This window comes from Lampris incognitus, chromosome 11, assembly GCF_029633865.1.
Source record: "Lampris incognitus isolate fLamInc1 chromosome 11, fLamInc1.hap2, whole genome shotgun sequence".
NCBI classification, from domain to species: domain Eukaryota; kingdom Metazoa; phylum Chordata; class Actinopteri; order Lampriformes; family Lampridae; genus Lampris; species Lampris incognitus.
This window is the reverse complement of record NC_079221.1, coordinates 39,638,932-39,659,199: the sequence shown is the minus strand read 5'-3', so window position 1 is coordinate 39,659,199 and position 20,268 is coordinate 39,638,932. Positions and strand designations below refer to the sequence as shown.

General features: G+C 41.5%; 1 protein-coding gene across 1 annotated transcript in view; it reads right to left on the bottom strand.

The window, feature by feature from the left end:
• The window catches only part of cntnap5a (contactin associated protein family member 5a), a 94,767-nt gene that overhangs the window by 15,481 nt on the left and 59,018 nt on the right, over positions 1-20,268 (bottom strand). Inside the window, exons 12-16 of the mRNA XM_056288836.1 lie at positions 17,881-18,081; positions 15,756-15,912; positions 13,995-14,122; positions 1,841-2,011; positions 317-535 (exon numbers count right to left, since the gene is read on the bottom strand). Coding sequence (XP_056144811.1) covers positions 317-535; positions 1,841-2,011; positions 13,995-14,122; positions 15,756-15,912; positions 17,881-18,081 — 876 coding nt within the window. The remainder of the gene's footprint in view (positions 1-316; positions 536-1,840; positions 2,012-13,994; positions 14,123-15,755; positions 15,913-17,880; positions 18,082-20,268) is intronic.

Below are 20,268 nucleotides of genomic sequence, written 5' to 3'. Positions count from 1 at the left end.
ACCCCTCTCTGATCCACAGAGGCCAGTTAAAGGCCATTTCCTTTCTTTAGTCTGCTAAATTATTTCACTCCTTAATTAATGAAATTTTAACAAAATAAGACTACCGAAGTATAAAAATATCATATCCTTGTCCTCCCTGCCATGTCAGATTATTATTAAATGGACACATTAAAATATCGTTTTGGAGATGTGAGGATAAGGGAATCCAGGGTTTTATAAAAACATGGCATAATAAATCAACGCCCATTCCACTTTGTTTAATTAAATCTGTGTCTCAGCCGGGGTTTGGCGAGGCGTGAGGTGAGGCCAGACGTACCCACAAACAGCTGGCTGTTGAGTTGTAAGCGGAGGTGTCCGTCAGCCGGCGCCTCCAGGAAGCGCAGGGGCAGCTGGTCCACCTGCAGAGAGGCCTCCTTCACATTGCGCTCCGCCCTCACGTAATGCCACTGTCGGTCATTCAGGGGCACATGGGACTTCACGGCCAAGACCACCGGTCCGTTTCCCACGTCGAAGGAGAAAGTAACCACCGAGGGGGCTGGGGAGGGCAGCGGGGCCGGAGAGATGACAGCAGGGTCAGATTAAACGCGATGCTTTTTTTTTTTTTTGGACGTAGTAGTATATCAGCCCCTGGAGCGATGCAATGTGATACAATGATGCGGGGAAAGCTTGATGACCTGAATGGATTTATGAGGGACTGTGCTGACAGATTGTCAATATTCACAATGTCTCAGCTTCAGTGACCTGCAGTTATACATTATGGCTCCAGATAGCCTAAGAAAAGGTACAAACCCCTTTTTGTCACATTTTGACATATTTCTTACATAGCTTACCATGAATAAGGGTATAATAACTTTGCCAAGGCTGTTGAAAACTTAATATTTCATCCCATTGTTTTATTAGCTACTCTTATGTGTTTAGACTTCATGAGTATTTCAATAAGAAAAAAATGTACACACACACACACACACACACACACACACACATATATACATATATATATATAAACTTTGTTGAAAGTAACACTCAGCGGTAGGGAAAGTGCTCAACAAATAAGGAGCAAAATAATCCAGTGAGTCAAGTAAATATATATATATAGGCCCTGTGATGGACTATATTTATCAAAAGTTAATAATAAATTACCTCTCGGGTGCCTGGAAATAAAGCTGAGAGTTTGACACATGCCGGTGTTTCTGTGTGGCTTTATATAACGTAGAAAGCACAAAGACAACAGAGTGTGTCTTTGTTTACCAGAAATGGCAGATACGTTTATCACCATGTGTAACAGTAAATCCTATTTTGGTGGATTTTGTTTTTCTTTTGAAAAGCCACTGAATCACGTGACAGCATGTAATTTTGCTGCTCCCTGGAATCTAAGCAAATATTTCCTGTTTTATATTTTCTTAAAATAAATCTATGAGCAAAACTGAGCAATACTTACTTTTACATCCATCACTTAGCTTCTCTGAGTATCTCAACCTTGATTACATGGATGGTGGAGAAATGATTCTGTTTTTCAGGTCTTATATGACGGGTGGATAATAGGCTGTTCACTGTGTCATTAGGATTACATCAAGCTGTGCAAATCTGACAGATACGATCTCCTGAAATGGGATTGTCAGCTGCAGCAGGCCTTTCCATTTTGGAAGAAAAAAAAAAAAAGCTAATAATGTTGTTGATGGCTTTTGGATTGGTGTCGATGTACGGAGGTGCGGGACTACTTATAAAAGCAATTTGTTGTGCGGAAGGACTTTTCCTTTTGAATCCTGTTTCATTGTGGTTTCTGCAAGAGAAAGAACACATCTCTTACTACAGCATTAAAGGTGCTTGTTGTTGGACTCACAGCTGAGCTCCAGTCTGATGAAGTCCTTGAGGCCCAGGTTCTCCAGAAACACTCCTGAGGGGGCGCTGGTCTTGAAGTAGAAGGAGATATCAGCACCAAGCTCTGCCTGGAGGGTGGGGAAGTGGAGATAGGAGGACTCCTGGTAGAAGGAGGCTGCATTCCATATAGACCCTGAGAGAAAGGAGAAAGGAGGAGGGTTGGTACAAAGAGAACTATTTCATGTCTGGTTGCGTAGCTGGCGGATTGTTGGCACTTTGTTGCACTGCTTACTTTTCAACCTTTTAATTTTTGACAACTTTTATCAACTCCTGTGACCATCAGATTATTTTATTTGATTTTACGGTTTGCTTTTACTATTTTATGAATTTTAACCGGTCATCGATTTTTGCACTGACTCCCTGATATAGTCCTGTGAGAACCTTGTGGACTCAACCCTTTATGTTTCAACTCCGATCTTGTCTGGTTTTATTATTCTAAATTTATCCAACAAATACCCCCATGATCAAGTAAATCAAGAGCAAACTCAAGTGGTTTTAGCTGAACAGCTACTTAGCAACGTGTTACCTTGTCACCGATTTCTTCTGTAGCTGCTGGTTGTCAGAAATCCAAGGCAGTGTCTGAAACACAGTCGTGAGTTATCCACTGAAAGTCTGTGTCTGAAGTTATGGTGATGGTTCCTGAGCTGTCTGGGCTCAGGGCAGAGCTACTATCCATTACCTAATCAGCAAACTACTTAGCCGGCAAGCTAAACTCCTCTCCCGTCTGGCCGAGCTGGAGCCTGCTGGCCTGAATATCAAGCTACTTGATGATGACAGCATTGAAGAGTTTACTCCCCCCAGTAAAAAGTGTCCATCTGGGTCATCTTGAATATCAGTAGTCAAAGGAAATAAGAGACTATCAGTTCCTCTTTTTGAACCCCCAGAGTTTGACAATGTCCTTCCGCTGTCAAACTTCTTCGTTCACTATCTGATCTACCAGATGATGATAGTTCATTCGTCCCCGTGGCTGCTATTCGAACATCTCCTTGGCAAAGAAAGCTCCTGGCTAGCCCCGGGAGTTACACACTGTTCAGTTCTTCCAAGCTTAAATGTCCGAGGATATCATTGCTGCCCCGCAGGCCCTAGTCTTGTTGTTCTGACAAAATGGACTCCCCCCATCCACAATTCCCTGCTCAGTCACCTTCCCAAGTATCCCAGCAGTCTGATCTGGCTCTAGCTCCCAGTGTGCCCCATCTGGCACCTGTTATCAACTTCATGGAGCCCTGCTCAAATCTTTCCATGTATGGAGGCCATATCACAGATCTGGAGTTTCTGCTGGTGGGAGACTCAATTATTCACTTTGTGGGACTCCCTAGGGGCTTTACATATTGTTTCTCTGGTGTGAAAATATTAGAATTAGTCCAGTACATCCCTTCAATCATTGAGCTTTACCGATCCGCCCATATGGTCTTCATCCACATGGGTACAAATGACACCAGGTATAAACAATCAGTCAAACTCCAACATGATATTGAACTCTTTGACCTAAATGTTGAAAGTTTGGGTAAACAATGTGTAATATATGGGCCCATTCCAGCTCGGGGAAAAGGTTGTGAAGGTTTTAGGCGGCTTTTTGGTTTTAATCAATGGCTTCAGGTGCCATGTTCTGCCACCAGTTTCAGCTTTATTGATCACTTCAATTTAGTTTAGAATCTGAGACCTATATAAAAGAGATGGTCCACACCCAAACAAAAAGGGCACAGATTTGCTCACAGCAAATTTTGTTTCTTTCGTAAACAATACCTGGCCATGGTGACTATCCAGCACAACCCCTCCTCAACAGTGTTCAAATGATTCTCAAGTGTACAAGATAAGGGCCATTTATGGTAGGAGAAAATCAATTCTGCAAAAGAGGCAGCAGCAGCTATTTTCAAATACAGATCCAATTTAATATCCATATCCAATTTAATCACAATTTCTGGCTTTCCTTTGTCAACTAAACCCAAGAAACTGTGGTCAGCTCTTCTTAATGTGAGATCACTTGTAAATAGATCTTTTTTTATGTAACGATCTTATTCTTTCAAATGATATACATCTCATTGTGACCATGAATTTTGGCTTACATCATATTCCCCTACTCGAAGCTAGCCCACCTGGTTTTTTTTTTGTTTTTTTTAAACCAGCCCAGACTAACAGGCAGGGGTGGTGGTGTTGTCCCTTTCTATAAAGATAGCTACACTGGTCTAGCATTGATCGTTGGCTGTTTAGCACTTTTGAAGTGCTTCCTTTCACAATTAAAGAAAATTCTCCCTGTCTGTGCTTGACAATATATATACCACCTGTATGTGATCACAGTTTTATCAATGAATTCGCTGAATTTCTGTCCTTAATGCTGCCTAGATTTGATCAGTTTCTGATCTTCTGTTTCTTCTTCTGTGTATGTGAATGGTGTGATGTGAGTCTCCCTTGTGTGCATGTGCAGTCTGTCCTCCTCCTAGGTCTCCATGGTGACGGTGGTTGCCACCTTGACATTGCTTGGCATCCCCCTCATCACGTTCTTTTTTATATATCTTATATATCCATATAATGTTGTTATCCTGTTTCAATCTTATATCCTTCTTTCACTCAGATGTGTGATTCATGTTTTATTTTATTTTATTTTTTTTGTCTCTTCTCCCGAGTATGTGAATGGTGTGATGTGAGTCTCTCCTGTGTGCATGTGTAGTCTGTCCTCCTGTCAGGTCTAAATAGTGATGGTTGTTGCGTTGCTCAGGTCCTGGGCTGCTCCAATGGTATCTGGACACTGCTTGGCATCCTCCCCATCATATTCTTCAAATATTTTATAATTCCATTGTAATTCTGTTATCTTCTTTCAACGTTGTATTCTGTAAATTGTGTACACACAACAGCCATTGCATGTTGTCCATCTTGGGAGAGAGAGCCTTCCTCTGTTGCTCTCCCTAAGGTTTCTTCCTATTTTTTCTCCCTGTTGAAGGTTTTTATTTTTTTAGGGAGTTGTTCCTTAGCCGATGTGAGGGTCTAAAGACAGGATGTTGTGTTGCCGTAAAGCTCCCTGAGGCAGATTTATAATTTGTGATATTGGGCTACATATATTAATAAAATTGACTAGACTTGACCTGACTAGATGCCTGTAACTGTCTGTAACTTGGTGTTGCCTTGTTTTACCTGTATCCCTGTCCCCAAAACTAGATCTAGAACTTTTAATTCATCCTCTGCAGCTAAATTCAATACTGTCTTCAACATCCCCACTAGTTTTTCGGGCTTGCCTCCTACTGCAAGTGAGCTGTTGAATAGTTTTAATAACATGTGTTCCTCCATCTTAGATGAATTCACTCCCTTCAAGACCAAAAAATCTAGTTGCCTCTTGATGCCCCAGATAAATGAAAATATTTGGGTCCTGAAGCAAAAATGCCACAAGTTGGGGTGTTTGTGGAAATCATCCAAACTTCCAGCTCACCAGGACCTTCTAAGGTCCCTACTTAAGACTTTTAACATAGAGGTTAAACATTCCAGAGCTGCATATTTTGCTTCTTTAATCGAAAACAATCAGTCCAACCCAAGATTGTTGTTCTTTATTGTGAGCTGTGCCATTGATCCTCTCCCGGGCCAGATATTAGATGCCACCCTGAGAAATGCGATAAATTTCTTTCCTGCTTTACTCAGAAGATCTCAATTATTAGATGTTGCATTTCTCTGAGATTCTTCAATCACTGTTGAGGGGTTAAGGCCAAGGGAGTGGAGTTTGGTGGTTAGTTTGAAGGGGATGATTGTGTTAAACACTGAACTAAAGTCTACAGACAGCATATGGATGTAAGTGTCTTTATTGTCAAGGTGGGTCAGGGCAGAGTGTAATGCAGTGGAGATGGTGTCCTCTGCAGACTTTTTTGGGTCTATAGGGTTAGTATATTTTCATATGTTAACACTTTGCAAAGTGCCGTTTGACTCAACTCACATATAGGTGCCAAATTGACATCAGCCAGACAAGAGGACCTCCCAAAGTAATCATGTTATTGATGTGATCATCACCTTTATAGCAGGACACAAAGACATTTAATGACCTTGCCAGGATATCTTCACCATTGATCATGGAAAGAAGACTTAATCCCATCTCCACCTAAGACAATAACTTTTTTCCACAGAAGAGGAAGAACTTTCTCATCTCACCACTGATGAAGATTACAGTTGTGTTTTCGAGGTTAAATACATGTTCTCTTAGTCAGGATAATGACAAGTTAATTCAAGTTTCATCCTCTCACTATCCCTGTCTCTCCACCACAGACACACACACCACAGACACACACACACCACACACACACACACACACACACACTCACACTCAAAAACCCCTCTCTGAAATATGCCAGAAGCTGGTGATCTTAATCTGAGGTCATACATTCAAACATTGCTTAGAGAGCTTTAATGTAAATCTGTTTCCGTACATGTCTGAATTTATATGAATTAATTGTTAATCCTTCCTCTAACCCAGCTAATCTTACTCAGCAATCAATTTTATGAACAAGGACCTAGCCCCCCCCCCCCCCATAACCACAACACTTAAATTGACTGAGATATCGATTTGATTTTAACCATATTTCTACCATGTAACCATACTGTGATCTGGTGATGATAGCTGGTTACGTGTCTCGGGTCAAACAGTATGCTGTTAACTGTGTTTTATAATTTAATTTCTTTATTTCTCTTCATTTTATTTTATTAATGTTATTCAGTTAGTCTTCTCATATAAGATTGTATTCTTATCACATGGTAATCAACGAGTCATTAGTTAACTTCTGTTCATCTACTGCTAATAGCTATAGAGACTCATCTTGCTAAATAGTTTAAATAGATATTTTTTGTATAAGTATTTAATTTGATAGAATGATTGCTGTTTAATCTTATGTTCTCTGACGTGTTAGGTAATATGCTGTAATATACTTCCGATGTTTAAAATCACTATTGATTGGCCATGGTGTTTCAGCTGTGTGTGTGTGTGTGTGTGTGTGTGTGTGTGTGTGTGTGTGTGTGTGTGTGTGTGTGTGTGTGTGTGTGTGTGTGTGTGTGTGTGTGTGTGTGTGTGTGTGTGTGTGTGCGTATAGTCTGAATTAAATAATCCTCTCCCCTAAGATCATGGAATGAATATCAATGAGGAGGTGGACTGCATTGCACGTCATGAAAACCATCCACCCAGAGTAAGCGTTGATAAATAGCAAAGTCCGCCTTTGTGTAAAACGTTTTCTTTTCCTTTCCAAAGTTTTCTTTTCCACTGTTTCTTTGTTCAAGTTTCTTTACCAAAGTTTTTTTTTCCAAAGTGTTTTCTTTCTCTCTGAAGATTCTTCTCAAGTCTTCTTTATTTTTCCAAGTCCTTTCCTATTTTTCCACTTCTTTATAGGGGTCCAAGTTATTATTATTATTACTTCTTCTTCTTCTTCTCCTCATGTAATAGTATCATGGTATCAGAAACCGTCACAGCTACGGTTCCCAAGTTGGCAGGTGGATTGCCAGTCTCACCCGCTACACAGGCCAGAGAGGCGCTGTAATAACGAGCTTTACGTTTTGGCCTATAACTTTTGAACTGTAAGTGTCAGAAACAAAAATTTTTTTTGCTGGATTCTGTGGGTCCAGAAAAATTTGAAGATAGAAGCCAAGCCGTAGTGTGCCTGGAAATATTTTCCGCCATTTTGAATTTTTCCAAATCTGTTTTTTTGCTATTCCTCCTACAGATTTTAAGGAATTGTCACCAATTTGGTAGAGTATCTCTGGACCAGGCCAGAAAAAGTTACTTTTTCTGAATTTTGATATTCCATACAGTAAAGGCAGCACTACAGTATTGCTTGGAGTTGCTGTAGCAAGCCCACGATTTGGCATAGCAACTGCAAAGCAAACCCAAGAATATCATTATGAAAATTAGTACAAATACAAATTAAGTAAAAACTTTATTATATTGGTAATATATTGTGCGTTTTTGATTATGAACACATGAATAAAAATATCTAAATGCAGTCTTTTCTCAAACGAAGTAGTGCTACTCAGACTTAAGCTAATGCGAACCAAGCCACTGAGGATGCACAAGTCAGTGCATTCTTAGGGCCGGTCCCAAGCCCGGATAAATGGGGAGGGTTGCATCAGGAGGGGCATCAAGCGTAAAACCTTTGCCAAATCAAATATGCAGATCATAAATCAGATTTCCATACCAGATTGGTTGAGGCCCAGTATACCAATGACTGCCACCAGTAATGTGGGCCAGCAGGGTGCCGGTGGAAACTATGCTACTGTTGGATGAAGGAGAAGGAGAGGGGGAAGTCATGCCCAGAGGCAGCGGGAGTGGAGGAAGGGTAGGAGTGTGGAGGCGAGAGTCGAAACTTTGAATGTTGGCAGCATGACTGGTAAAGGGAGAGAGCTGGCTGATAAGATGGAGAGAAGCAAAGTAGATATACTGTGTGTGCAAAAGAGCAAGTGGAAAGGCCAGGAGCATCGGAGGTGGGTTCAAACTCTATTTACCATGGTGCAGATGGGAGGAGAAATGGGGTAGGGGTAATCCTGAAGGAAGGAAGAAGGACTGGAGTAGGAATGCGTATATTAGAGGGACAGCTCAGATTGGACAGTTTGGAGACAAAGCAAGAGCAGCAAGATTGAGATGGTTTGGACATGTGTGGAGGAGGGATGCTGAATATATTGAAAGTATGCTGAATATGGAGCTTCCAGGCAAGAGGAAAAGAGGAGGTTTATGGATGTGGTGATGGAGGACATGCAGGTGGCTAGCATGATACAGGAAGATGCAGAGGACAGGAAGAGATGGAAATGGATGATCCAATGTGGCGACCCCTAATGGGAGCAGCGGGAAGTAGTAGTAGTAGTAGTAGTATGTCTTGGACAGTCACATTACTTTTTCAGTGTGTGATGGCAGTCACATGTTGGTGCTTACGTGCTGTTGGCCCTAGTATAAATGAATGACTGTATGTCACTTTGAACAAAAAAAGTGCAATTAGTGAATTATATTCACTCTGTAAGTCACTTTTAATAAAAGTGCATAATTCTCTGTAATGGATCTGACACCCTGCATCTCCGTTCTCCATATGCCTGCTCACCAAAACTTCGTTCTGCACTCCACAAGAGTAGTTAACGTTGTGGATATGATTTGGATTGTGATATTAAAGATAAGATAATAGTGTTAAACAGAACATGATGCTGTGATATTGTCGCACCAAGCACAGACACACAGACTTTTAAAAGAGAGCCGTTTTTTGAACAGAGGAGACGTTGCTATTAAATAGATTTTTTAATTTTTAAATATTTTAAATAAAACCTTAGAATTATTTCATGAATATTATTAACATAACTTTAACTGTATTGCTTGCAGAAAGATTTAAGGTTTAATTTTTTTCAAAGCGCCGTCAGACACTGAGCCACGGTCAAGATGATTATTCAAAATCTTTTATCAAAATTAAATTCTAACATCAATAATAATTGAAAAATACTAAACAGAGAATACATTATTTAATAACAACGAATAAATGCACTAATACTACTACTACAAACAAACCAGGTTGTCGTCTCTACTCCCCCTGCCCCTTGGCGATCAGATCACTGCTCAAGTAGCCACGATTGGATGACATAAAAATAGAAATGATCGCCCAACCCTAACACTTGAGGCAACCCCAGGCAGTAATGTAGCAACTGCTACGCCACTGCAGTGAAACACTCCTGATGCTGCCCATGTCACACGGTGTGATTATAAAAGCTAATCAAGTTTTATCAAAATAGCTAATTTTAAGAAAAATTGCAATAACTCATAAATACATAGAGATATCAACCTGAAGTTTGACAGACATGTTCAGCAGTTTTCGTTATACTTCTGTATTAACGCGCATTGCACTTAACATCTAGGGGGCGCCACAAAGGCGAAAAGTTTATTTCTCATTATCGGCTGCATGGCTTCGTGTGAAATTTTTTGTTTGCATGATCCAGGGTCATGATTCGGTCGATGCTTAAAATTTGGTAATGGTTGATTAAAGTGGGCGTGGCTTATTACAACAAAAGCAAATTTCTAGACATTTCACATTCCAAACTTTAAAAAAAAAACGTCTTACAGAGTTGAAACTTTTTCAGCACACCCACTTATGTATGACAAAAGCCTCACTGCAACCTATGGTCAAATCAGAAGTGTGTCATGCAATAGTTTCCAAACTATTCAAAATCAATTAACATCTGTGTCTCCACATCTTCATTCATCTGCAACCAAAATTGACACAGAGACTGTGCAGATGCTCAATATCAGAATCATGTTTATTGGCCATGTAGGTTTGCACATACATGAAATTTGACTCCGGTTTCGTGGCTCTCTCAGTGTACTTAACATAGAATAACAACACTACAACACAACAATCTTAAGATATATATATATATACACAAGGATTGACTTATACAGGTGAAATAAGAGGTGATAAAGTGAAGTGGTGCAAAGAATATATCAGAGATGCTGAAATAGATGTTAGCAGGTTACTTACATAAATGCCTGAGGTAGATGTACATGACAGAGCGTACTGGTATACATACAATGTACAGTATACACAAAATGGTTGGATCTATTTGACAGTGTTAAGTGTTCCTTTGAATGACAGACCGCAGAAAGAAACTTTTTATATCTGGTTGTTTTGGGGTACAGTGCTCTGTAGCGCCTGCCAGAGGGGAGGAGTTGGAACAGGTTGTGACCAGGGTGTGATGGGTCTGCAGTGATGTTGCCTGCCCATTTGCTGAGTCTGGATGTGTGTAAGTGCTGAATTGAGGGCAAGTTGGCACCAATGATTTCTCTGCAGACCTAACTGTCCATTGTAGTCTGTCCTGTCCTGTTTTGTGGCCAAATCAACCAGGCAGTAATGGATGTGCAGAGGACAGACTGGATTATTGCAGTGTAGAACCGAATCAACAGTTCCGGAGGCAGGTTGAATTTCGTGAGCTGGTGGAGAAAGTATATCCTCTGCTGGGCCTTTTTGATGATTGTGTTTATGTTGGATGCCCACCTTAGGTCCTGGGAGATTGTGGAACCCAGAAATCTGTAGGTTTTCACTGTAGACACCATGCTGTTGAGTATGGTAAGGGGGGCAGTGTTGGAGGACTCCTCCTGAAGTCCACTGTCATCTCCACTGTTTTGAGTGTGCTCAGCTCCAGGTTGTTATGGCCGCACCAGTGGGCCAGCTCATCAACCTCCCATCTACGTATATTGAGACTGGTCACCATCCTGGATAAGGCCAATGATGGTTGTGTTGTCCGTAAACTTCAGGAGTTTAACAGATGGGTCACCTGAGGTGCAGTCATTTGTGTAGAGGGAGAAGAGTAGAGGGGAGAGCACACATCCCTGGGGGCACCAGTGCAGATTGTCCGGGCATTGGATGTGATTTTCCGTAGCCTCACCAGTTGCCTCCTGTCTGTCAGGAAGTTCTTAATCCACTGGCAGATGGGGGCTGGTACAGTGAGCCAGATGAGTTTGGAGTGGAGGATATCTGGGATGATGGTGTTGAACACTGAGCTGAAGTCCACAAACAGGATCCTTGTATATTTCAAAGAACCACATCCAAGGATGTAGGGTAGCACTCACCAATTTCAAAAAGGACAGGAACAGCGCTTCATTTCCACCAATATATTTTGGCATGCTAATGTTTTGGCCTATTGCTACAGGCCTTCATCAGAGCATCCTTGTATATGTCCCCGGGGAGTCGAGGTGTTGGAAGATGTAGTGCAATCCCATGTTGACTGCATCATCCACTGACCTGTTTGCGTAGTAGGCAAACTACAGGGGGTCGAGCAGGGGCCTGTGATTTCCTTCAGGTGGGCCGACACCAGTCTTCCAAAGGATTCCATGACCCCAGACATTAAGGTAATGGGCCTGTAGTCATTTAATCCTGTGATATGGGGTTTCTTGGGGACAGGATGATAGTGGAGCTCTTGAAGCAGGAGGGGACTTCACACAGCTCCAGTGATCTGTTGAAGATCAGTGTAAAATGGGGGCCAGCTGGTCAGCAAGGACTTTAAGACAGAAGGGTGACATGCCATCCAGGCCCAGTGCCTTCCTGGTCTTCTGTCCCTGAAAGAGCTGGTGCATGTCCTTAACACAGATCCTGAGTGTGGGTGTGGGTTTGGTGGGGAGGGGAGAGTGGCTGGCAGGGAGTGCAGTTGGTTGTGTGTTGTGGCTGCAGAGGGTGAGCGATGTGAAAGTTTTCTTTTCAAACCTGCAGTAAAACCCATTTAGGTCATCAGCCAGTTGATGGTTCCTTGCAGTGTGGGGGGATGGCCTCCTGTAATTGGTAATGTCTTTCAAACCGCTCCAGACTGATTATGGGTCGTTGGCAGAAAACCTGTTTTTCAACTTTCCAGAGTAGCCACCACATGGTTCTTGGCAGGGAGTGGCCAGAGTCCAATGGCGTGGAGAACCAAGATGATTGGGGACCACCGTCTGTTGCAGCCTTTATCCGCCTTCACTGCCATTGTGGCCTGGAGACATCTTCCACCAGTTTTGCCATCAAGGTCTTTGTTGAATCGGGCTTCGTCTGGAACCTCGTCCTTGACCAATCCGCCTTGGGTAACCCTACCAGGAGCCAAGCTCCGGATGGCATAGTTCTTGGGATCATTGGTACATGCAAACTTCTCCACCACGGCAAGGTGGCTCAGCAGACCAATGTGGCAAAGATCCCATCACCTACTAAATTTGGACTATTGCCAAGGACACTACTCACCTATCAGCATCTGATTGTTGCTAAGGGACCCGGGCAGTTTTCCCCAGGCTACACTATATACAACTCATGGCAGGACATCAATGAAGAACCAGCCAATGCTTGACATCATTGCAGAGCAACTTGACCCCCTTGTGGGTTAAGTCTCACACCGATGTTGGGAGTAAATCTGCATCGCTGACTACAGTGGCCTCCATTGGACCAAATCATCTTTACAGCGGCACTTCATCGATAGTAGGCTCGAGTCATAGCTGCTGCTTTTGATCAGAGTTGATGTCAAATAGTAATTTAAGATTAAATTTTAAGCCTCAAGTCAAATCAAGTCAGAAAGTTTTAAAAAGTTCATGGCATCTCACCTTCTTTGGTAGATCTGAAAATCACATACCCTTTAATGCCATCACTAAACTAAGTGATAAGCTTTAGTTTTCCAGTTGAAAGGGATGATTTCATTCATCTATTTGGTTCTGATTTTCCATTTATTCATTTATTTATTCATTTACTGATTGACTCTTGTTGGTAGACATTTAGCTATTAATAAATATCTCTATTATTGAAAGTTGTTGCCTGTATGTTTCTCTTAAAGCAAAGACAGAAATCCCTGTAATCAAAAATTTACAACTTGAAACTGATTAATTTGGTTTACTTAAATTTCCTACTTGGTGTAGGAAGCTGAACGTACTATGTGGTGCCCCAGATTTATAACGACAGCATAATTATATTGTGCCCATCTATCGCTACAGGGGTCAAAAATAGACATGAAAAGGCTCTTTTCTCTCCCTCTTCTCTGGAAAAGCATGTTACACACCTCTTGCATTAAAGCCAAATTTGTAGCTGGGGACTTTTCTGGAGCTGGACACAACAGGTCCCGAACATAAAAGTCTTTGTTCCACCCATTTACTAAACCAGCTGATATCGCTTACTAGTTTCCTCCACGTAGCTGAAGGGTGGAGTTGAACAGAATCAGCTGGTTTAGTGCATGGATGGAGAAAATACAAGCTTAGGACTTTTACATTCTGGACGTTGTATGTCCACAAGTGGAAAAGGGTGAATGTCAGTACTTGTGTGGATGTGAGTTTTTGCCTATCTTCCTCCTTTCCACTTTCCAAGCTACCTCAACCAAGAAACACGGACCCAAACTGTTACAGCATGTATAGCATGTCTGTAAACTATAGCATGTTGTGTTGTATGATAATTCAACAATTTTTACTTTTACCAGCATTAATAAAGCTAATAAAAAAAAACAGATGAGGTTTGGAGCCTCTCTTCAGAGCAGAAGACATGGCTATAGGCGAGAGAGAAGAGGGTGTGTTGAAAGGGAAAGGTAAATGGATTATTTGAATATGCTTAGTCCCAGATCGACATTAAACCTGGGAATCAGGGCGGCTATTTGCAGCTAAATTCTACAGCTCTCCAACAGAAGTGATCACCTACTGTCTCCATAACAACGCAGAGGGCCGATTTGGTAGTCAGCCTCCGAGCCCGATCGGTTCGTGTCTCCAATCACGATCTGGCTCACTGGCAGGTGGTCTTTATAGGAGAGGATTCCCGTGTCATTAGCCCTGTGACAGAGAAAAGAAAGTCCTCTCAATTTCACCGTACAGATAAAGGAATCCATTCCTCTGCATTAACCTGAGCACAAAGTAAACACATTAAAAGAGGAGCAATCTATCACAATGCCGACAACTGCCTCTGGAAATAATGCAAATTAAGCTTCCCATTGCAGCAGCCCAACGCAGACCCAGTCAGGTGTGGATTAACATGGGGAACATGGAAAAGGAAGGTAGAAAGTGTAATATACCAAATTGTGATAGAATCTTTATTTAATGTGCAGCTCTTCAATCTATGCTTGGCAATTGTAAGTTTGTGAATATTTGTTCTATATGCAGAAACTCAATTATTTCTCTAACAACATCGGGATACTAATGTTTTACAGAACGACTGAGATGTCACGCCTACCTAAAACGACTATGGGCGGTCAAAATGACCGCCAGTTTTTAAACTCTATATTCTGTCAAGATAAATACCCAGTTGAGATATTAATGCATTGCATATGTTAGTATGTCTGTTAGGAAATGACTGACACCAAAATTAACATTTTTGACAACTATAATACTATTTTTAAACAAACTTCAGAGAGACATGGTCGAACTTGAATAGCAAAATTGAAAAAAGTGAAAATATTACCTGAAAAACAAAACGGAAAACACAAACTGCTAATCTAACAAACGTAACAAGGCCTATAAAATGTTAAATGTAAAATAAATAAATAAATAAATGAAAATAAATATTGAAACAGTCCCAAACAATGACCGGAACTTAAAAACTACTAAAATCACCATGGGTGGTCATTTTGACCGCCACGGTTTTTAAACTGTATATCCAATTGAGATATTAATGCATTACATACTATGTTGTATGTCTGTTAAGAATCGACTTAAACCGAAATTAACATTTTAACAACTTTAACACTATTTTTCAAACAATTTAAAATGGCCGCTGTCCAAAGCCTGTAAATACTGCAACGCCTTGGTGGTAGTCATGGTACATCTGTAATCAGACATGTTGGAAATAATCAAAAATCATGTTTAGACTATTACTCTCCACTGGAGAACGCTAGTGTGTTTCTGGGACAGAGCAATGAACTTCACGAAGGAAATGATGCGACCAACACACGTCATCAATAGTGACATGACACGCACAATCACGTGCAAATTAGGAGACGGTCATTTTGACCACTCATGGTCGTTTTAGGTAGATCATATCATAACTTTTTTTTGTGCAATTGATCTAAAACTCATTTTAATGCAAATATATGCAATTTTAGGAGAATTCAGGGAGCAGCAGGTCTGTATCTTTTTTTCCCACAAAGTTGTTAAACTGAAAATCCAAAACAGTCATAATGACTGTCTTGGTCATTCTAGTGTTAAATAGTTAGAAAGAAACACTGCATTGTATGAGTTACACGTGTTGCTCTTTACTTGATTCATTTGAAAAGTGTCAATGTGCCAAATGCCATTTCACAAATCCAGCCTACAATATTTTTAATGCACTGAGTGCTGTGACCACGTGGTATTTTTACTGCGTTGTGAATTTCTATATTGCACTCAACGTGTTTCATTTCCACAATTCGTTGCTGATGTGACAGTTGCATAAATAAGTTATGCTGTTGCATTCACTTTGTGCTTTAAGTACCATGCGTCCGTGTCTGCATCGCAGTTGCAGAAGTAATTCATGTCCAGGCAGTTCTCCTCCAGGCTGCAGGAGCACTGCTGAACTCCAGGCAGGAAGCCTCCCCAGTAGGTTCTCCTCTCTCCTCCCTGGTCCACCCACCAGGAAAGGGGGGTGCCATCTGCAACAACACATAAAAAGACAGTCTTGTCAGTCATACATGAACCCAATTAGGTCAAGATCATTGATTGATGTTTGAGAGGTGCGATATTTTTCCCTTCATTGTTTTTCTTTTCAAAGGTTGCAAAGATTGTCGGAAGTGAATAAGAAAAACACAATTAAGATAAACAAAAAACAGTAGCTTATTATGATTTCCATTTGCATAAGCGGGATGTAACTGACATTCTAAATATGGATGATTTCTTAAAGCATTTAAATGGGTGAGAGGATTGCCTTGATGCCTCTTGTGGTATTATGTGCTGTTAAAGGATCCTCAGAGGACGTCCGCGCTGTACCTATGCCGCATGAAATCACCAGCAGCTAACTATCTAACATCTCCCACAGATAGAAAGTCATGCGGAGAGGTTTTCAGGTTTCCATTAATTGCCTTGTGGTTCGTTTTGTGAAGCGAGCAAGATAAGCCTAATCAAAGCTATGGGCGGCCTGTCTATCGGTATCTCATGACGTGGTGTCTTTCAGCATCAATGAGGCCTCGGCAGTGCCAGTCAGGCAGGGCTCATTACCTCCAGCATTTCTAAGTGGTCCAGCTTCAGTCATCTGTCACACAGCATGACCCTGCATTAGAGGTAGCGCTGGCTAACAGGGGAGAGGACCTCATCTTACTTAGCCGCAACGCAACATGCATAATCAAGTTTCACATGATGTGATGCTTTGTTCCTACCCCAGCATACATTAGTAGTTTCCTACTGTGCAGACCCCAGAATGAATGCTACTCTAAAAAGGTTTGAACCTTTCAGCGTGTTATTTTTGTTGTTAGTGGTCATGAGGGAAGACCTAGAAAAATACAATCGTGGAGATAAGGAAGCAAAGAGAGAAATTAAACTGGGGTTGTGAATTGTTAATTATTTAATTATTAATTTCTTGTCATGTTGTGAGACTGTGCGTTGTCTCCAGCTAAATGCAATTTCATGTACTGAGTTAATTTGATATGATGAATAAATAGCAAGCAAATTAAACTAAGTCATTGCATAAGAACTGGGGTCACACCTGAGCTGGCTTGCAGTAAAGTGCGACAGCAGCCTAGAAAATTGAAAGAAAAAAAAAACAATATTTTTTTTTGATTGCTGCTTCTGCTCAAGTACAAAGTGAACACTAGAGAAAAACAAGAAAAATGGGAAGATGAGGGGATTGCATGTAGCCAGGTCACAAAACTGAAGATGGGCTTAATTTCCACAAGTATAAGGTTCATTACAAAATGTGCAAACCCATGAGTTCACCAGGCTGTTTTGTACCGATTCTTAATTTTTCTTTTCTTGTTTTAAGTGTGATTACTGAAAATAACCGTAATGAAAATATGTCCAATCATTAATCGTCATATGTTAAATGATGTGTTATTGAGCGAGAGAATTTAGTCATGTCTGCGTGCTCAGCAAAACAATGAGCGAGAGGTATTGCAATTGCTGACCTTTTTCCACAAGAGATATCTGCGTTCGATGAAGGAACAAAGGCAACAGCCGAGCAGCTCAATCTGTATCTGATAGTGTTCATAGAGCCATAAAGTGTCTTGTTTTCCGCCTCTCTTTGATCTGGTGTTATAATGAACTTGTTTGTTTGCACATATGTGGCACCGAGGGAATGGTGGAATTCAGGACTTCATGAATGTTTCATGATTTAAGAGCAAATGTGGTATGTCTGGGACACCACGGGCTCCCAGCACATTTTGAGATGAATGCGCTCGGTGCAGATTGGAGATTGCCTTTCAAGTAATTGCAAATAGGAAATAAAGAAAGAAAAAAAGAAAAGAAAAAAGAAAAGAAAAAAAGAACATAGCAGTGCAGGAGGCATTTTATATTTTGCCTCACTTGGGTCAGCATTTTGCTCTCTCTCCTAATGTTAAATAGGTCAGGCTGAGATGTGGGCTGCAGCTTTGATCTCATGAGAAAACAATGCTCTGAATCAACTAGTTTACCTTTGGTACTGAAGAGACGGGACTTCCTGCAGCGGTAAAGCACTTCCTGTTGGCACTGCTCTGACCCGGTGACTATGGCACGCAGTTGTTCAGCTGAGGTGCTGTAGTTGAACTTCATAATGTACGGCTTCTGCGGAGAGGAGCCCCGGACCCTCACTGGAGCTGTGCTGTTGTGGGTCACTACAGTCCACACCCTCTCCTCTTTAAACACACACACACACACACACACACACACACACACACACACACACAAACACAACACAACAAAAGCAAAAGTAATTTGTTTAAGCATTATTAACTGTATTCAATTTGTTGGTTATCACTGCCACCTGCAGCTGTCCAAAACACATCCACGACAGGACAGTTAAAAGTACTTGGGTACTCCACAGGCAAAGGCAAATGGAAACCACAAGGAGGCAGCAAGGAGGTCAGCTACAGCCAAATACCTCCAGAGAGTGAGGCAGGTCCTTAGGAGCCAGCTCAATGGGAAGAATAAGATCCAAGCCATCAACACATGTGCCCTACCAGTCATCAGATACCCAGCTGGAATAATGATAAGCTGGCCAAAGGAGGAGGTAAAGGCCACAGATATCAGGACATAGAAACGCCTCACAACACATGGAGGGTTCAGCTCGAAGTCCAGCAGCCTCAGACTGTACAATAAGTGAAAAGATGGGGGCCAAGGGTTAGTGAGTGTCAGAGCCACGATCCAGGATGAAACATGGAACATCCACGACTACATCAGAAAGCGGGCCCCCCGGGATGAACTGCTGAGCGAGTACCTCAGGCAGCAGAAGACAGAGTGGGGAGGAAGAAGAAGATGACGTATCATAGAAGACTAAGCCCCTTCATGGGATGTACCATCAACAGATAGAAGACATGGCTATTGTTGAGAAATCCTACCAGTGGCTAGAAAAGGCTGGACTGAAGGACAGCTCAGAGGCTCTGAATATAGCAGCACAAGAACAGGCACTCAGCACCAGATCAATTGAGGCAGGGGTCTACCACACCAGACAAGAGCCAAGATGCAGGCTGTGCAAAGACGCCCCTGAGACAGTCCAGCACTTAGTAGCAGGGTGTAAAATGCTAGCTGGCAAAGCGTACACTGAAAGGCATAACCAAGTGGCCTGGATAGTGTACAAGAACATCTGTACTGAATACAGATTGGAGGTCCCCAAGTCCAAATGAGAGACACTCCCAAAGGTGGTTGAGAATGGCAGAATGGCTAAGATCTTGTAGGACTTCAAGTTCCAGACTGATAAGCAGGTTCTGGCTAACCAACCAGACATTGTGGTAATCCGCAAGGATAAGAAGACAGCAGTAATGATCGAGGTAGCAATCCCGAGTGACGGCAACATCAGGAAGAAAGAGCATGAGAAGCTAGAGAAATACCAAGGGCTGAGGGAGGAACTAGAGTGGATATGGAAGTTGAAGTCCGTGGTACCATATTTCCTGGACTACAAGTCGCTTTGGTGTATAGGTCCCATTTATATGGTGGTACAGTATAGAGCTCTGCGTGGAACTGTTCTTAATCCCACTCCCATATGATTACTGACCATTACTGCCCAAACCCACAATGAGTGTGTTACACTCCCGCCTGCTTCCGCATTTTTTCATTCATTTTGTGTCTTCTCCTGTCTTGCAGGGAAAACACATTATTTTACTGTGTCGTATTAATAAAGAGATGCATACCTGTCGGTAATAACATAGCGAAATTACGTTCTAGTGCAGAACTCATGCAACAATTACAGTTACTCTAGTGCAATAAATAAGTAGACCTATTCTAGGGCAAAATTACACTATTTTATTTATTTTAGAACATGAGTTGTTGGCTGTTGTTTGTTTGCAGGGGCTGTTTTATTTTATTTCATTTCCCTGTGTCTTTTAACACACCGATCAGCATTGTATTCTGTAGAGTGACAATAAAGGATTTTTATTCTATTTTATTCTATGTCAACAAAGCTTTTCCCAACGACAAAGTCATATGACCAAATGTCTCTTACAGAAAAGTGTGACACATTTCTTCGTTGTGTCATGTTTAATATGTGCAGGATGAAGTGCTTTATCCTTGAAGGAGAGCTTACTTTGGCTGGGGAGAATGGAGCAGGTCTGTTACCTGAACCCAGAGGTGCCAGATTTGTGCCCGTTGTATATCAATACTTTTGTACATTTGTCACAGCGAACAAAATCCAGTTCATTTCCATCTTTGTCAGTAACAACTGAGAATTTTTTCCAAATGTCAGACATGCATGCCTTTTTTTTTGTATTGTAATGAGCTGCTATGATCTTCTTTTCAACTTCATTTGTTGACTATATCCTTCTGGTTAGCACTAGCTAAATCCCGGGACCCACAGTTTATTTTTTGACTGCCCGCTCCCACCTGCAGCA